The sequence below is a fragment of the Daktulosphaira vitifoliae genome, unplaced genomic scaffold, assembly GCF_025091365.1.
Source record: "Daktulosphaira vitifoliae isolate Bord-2020 unplaced genomic scaffold, ASM2509136v1 Scaffold_3050, whole genome shotgun sequence".
Taxonomy (NCBI): Eukaryota; Metazoa; Arthropoda; class Insecta; order Hemiptera; family Phylloxeridae; genus Daktulosphaira; species Daktulosphaira vitifoliae.
The window spans coordinates 1-1045 of NW_026102610.1; the positions used below are offsets into that span (position 1 = coordinate 1).

General features: G+C 27.3%; 1 protein-coding gene across 1 annotated transcript; it reads left to right on the forward strand.

Moving 5' to 3' along the window:
* Positions 1 to 4: 4 nt before the first annotated feature.
* Positions 5 to 778, forward strand: LOC126910015 (tetraspanin-9-like; the record flags this gene model as incomplete). Its single annotated transcript, XM_050692417.1, has 3 exons — positions 5 to 169; positions 237 to 467; positions 611 to 778. Coding segments are annotated over 3 exons (423 nt in total), but the record flags the coding sequence as incomplete, so codon positions are not given.
* Between the last annotated feature and the right edge of the window lie 267 nt (positions 779 to 1045).

Below are 1045 nucleotides of genomic sequence, written 5' to 3' on the forward strand. Positions count from 1 at the left end.
CACCGTACTTCTTTTATTGATTTTGGTAATCGAAGTTCTCTTGGCAGTTTTCTCTTCTATATCTAAAGAAAATTATAATGACAGTCTAAGATATAACTTCAAGTCTTCAATGGGAAGATATTCGTTTGAAGATACTGATCGTCAAGCCTGGACCAACATACAGCGAAAAGTCCGTTAGCATAACAATTAATTGTTTTATATTATCCATGAGTTACTATTCATAATTGTTTTCTTAGCTCGAGTGTTGTGGGGTGGATACGCCAAAAGATTGGTTAATTATATTCCCAGAAAATCAAGTTCCTGTATCATGTTGCCAAAATTTACCACTAGAGTCTGGAGCATTATGTCGTAATTTATACGATGAAAGAATAATATATCAAAAAGGTTGTTATAATGTTTTAGGCAATCGAATAAAAAATCGAATGAACGTCATCAAATATGTTGCTTTAACATTCGCTTTATTGCAGGTAATGAATTTATTCTAAATTATATTATGNCGCTTTATTGCAGGTAATGAATTTATTCTAAATTATATTATGTTAACTTTTAATTCTAAGTATTTTCAATTATTTTTTAAAAATAAACAAAACCTTTCCTGTTGAATATTAAGTGTGAAGCAAAATTTTATATTGAATGAATAATATGTACCAATAAACGAAAAATATACAATACACTATAGGAAATTTTGACAAGCGGCGATATTCATTTGTTGTATTTAATTTTAATTATTAAACCTAAAGCAAATTGTCCCTCTGTACTTAAAAATGACACATTATATTGATAGCTTAAATTACAAGTATATTTTTTACAATTCATGAGTGTATCAATAAAAGTTGACAATGAAGTTTTTCTTATAACTTTCAATACATAGTATTATGGTAACACGACAATTATTTTTTAATACTATTAATATTTATAAAGAGCAGATTGTAGAATAGTGTAACGAGTTTCGAGGTTATATGAGAATCGATTTCAAGTCGGTGCGTATAAGGACTGAAACTTAAAAGTTAATGATCAAGGAAAATTTTATTTTCATTAAATATTT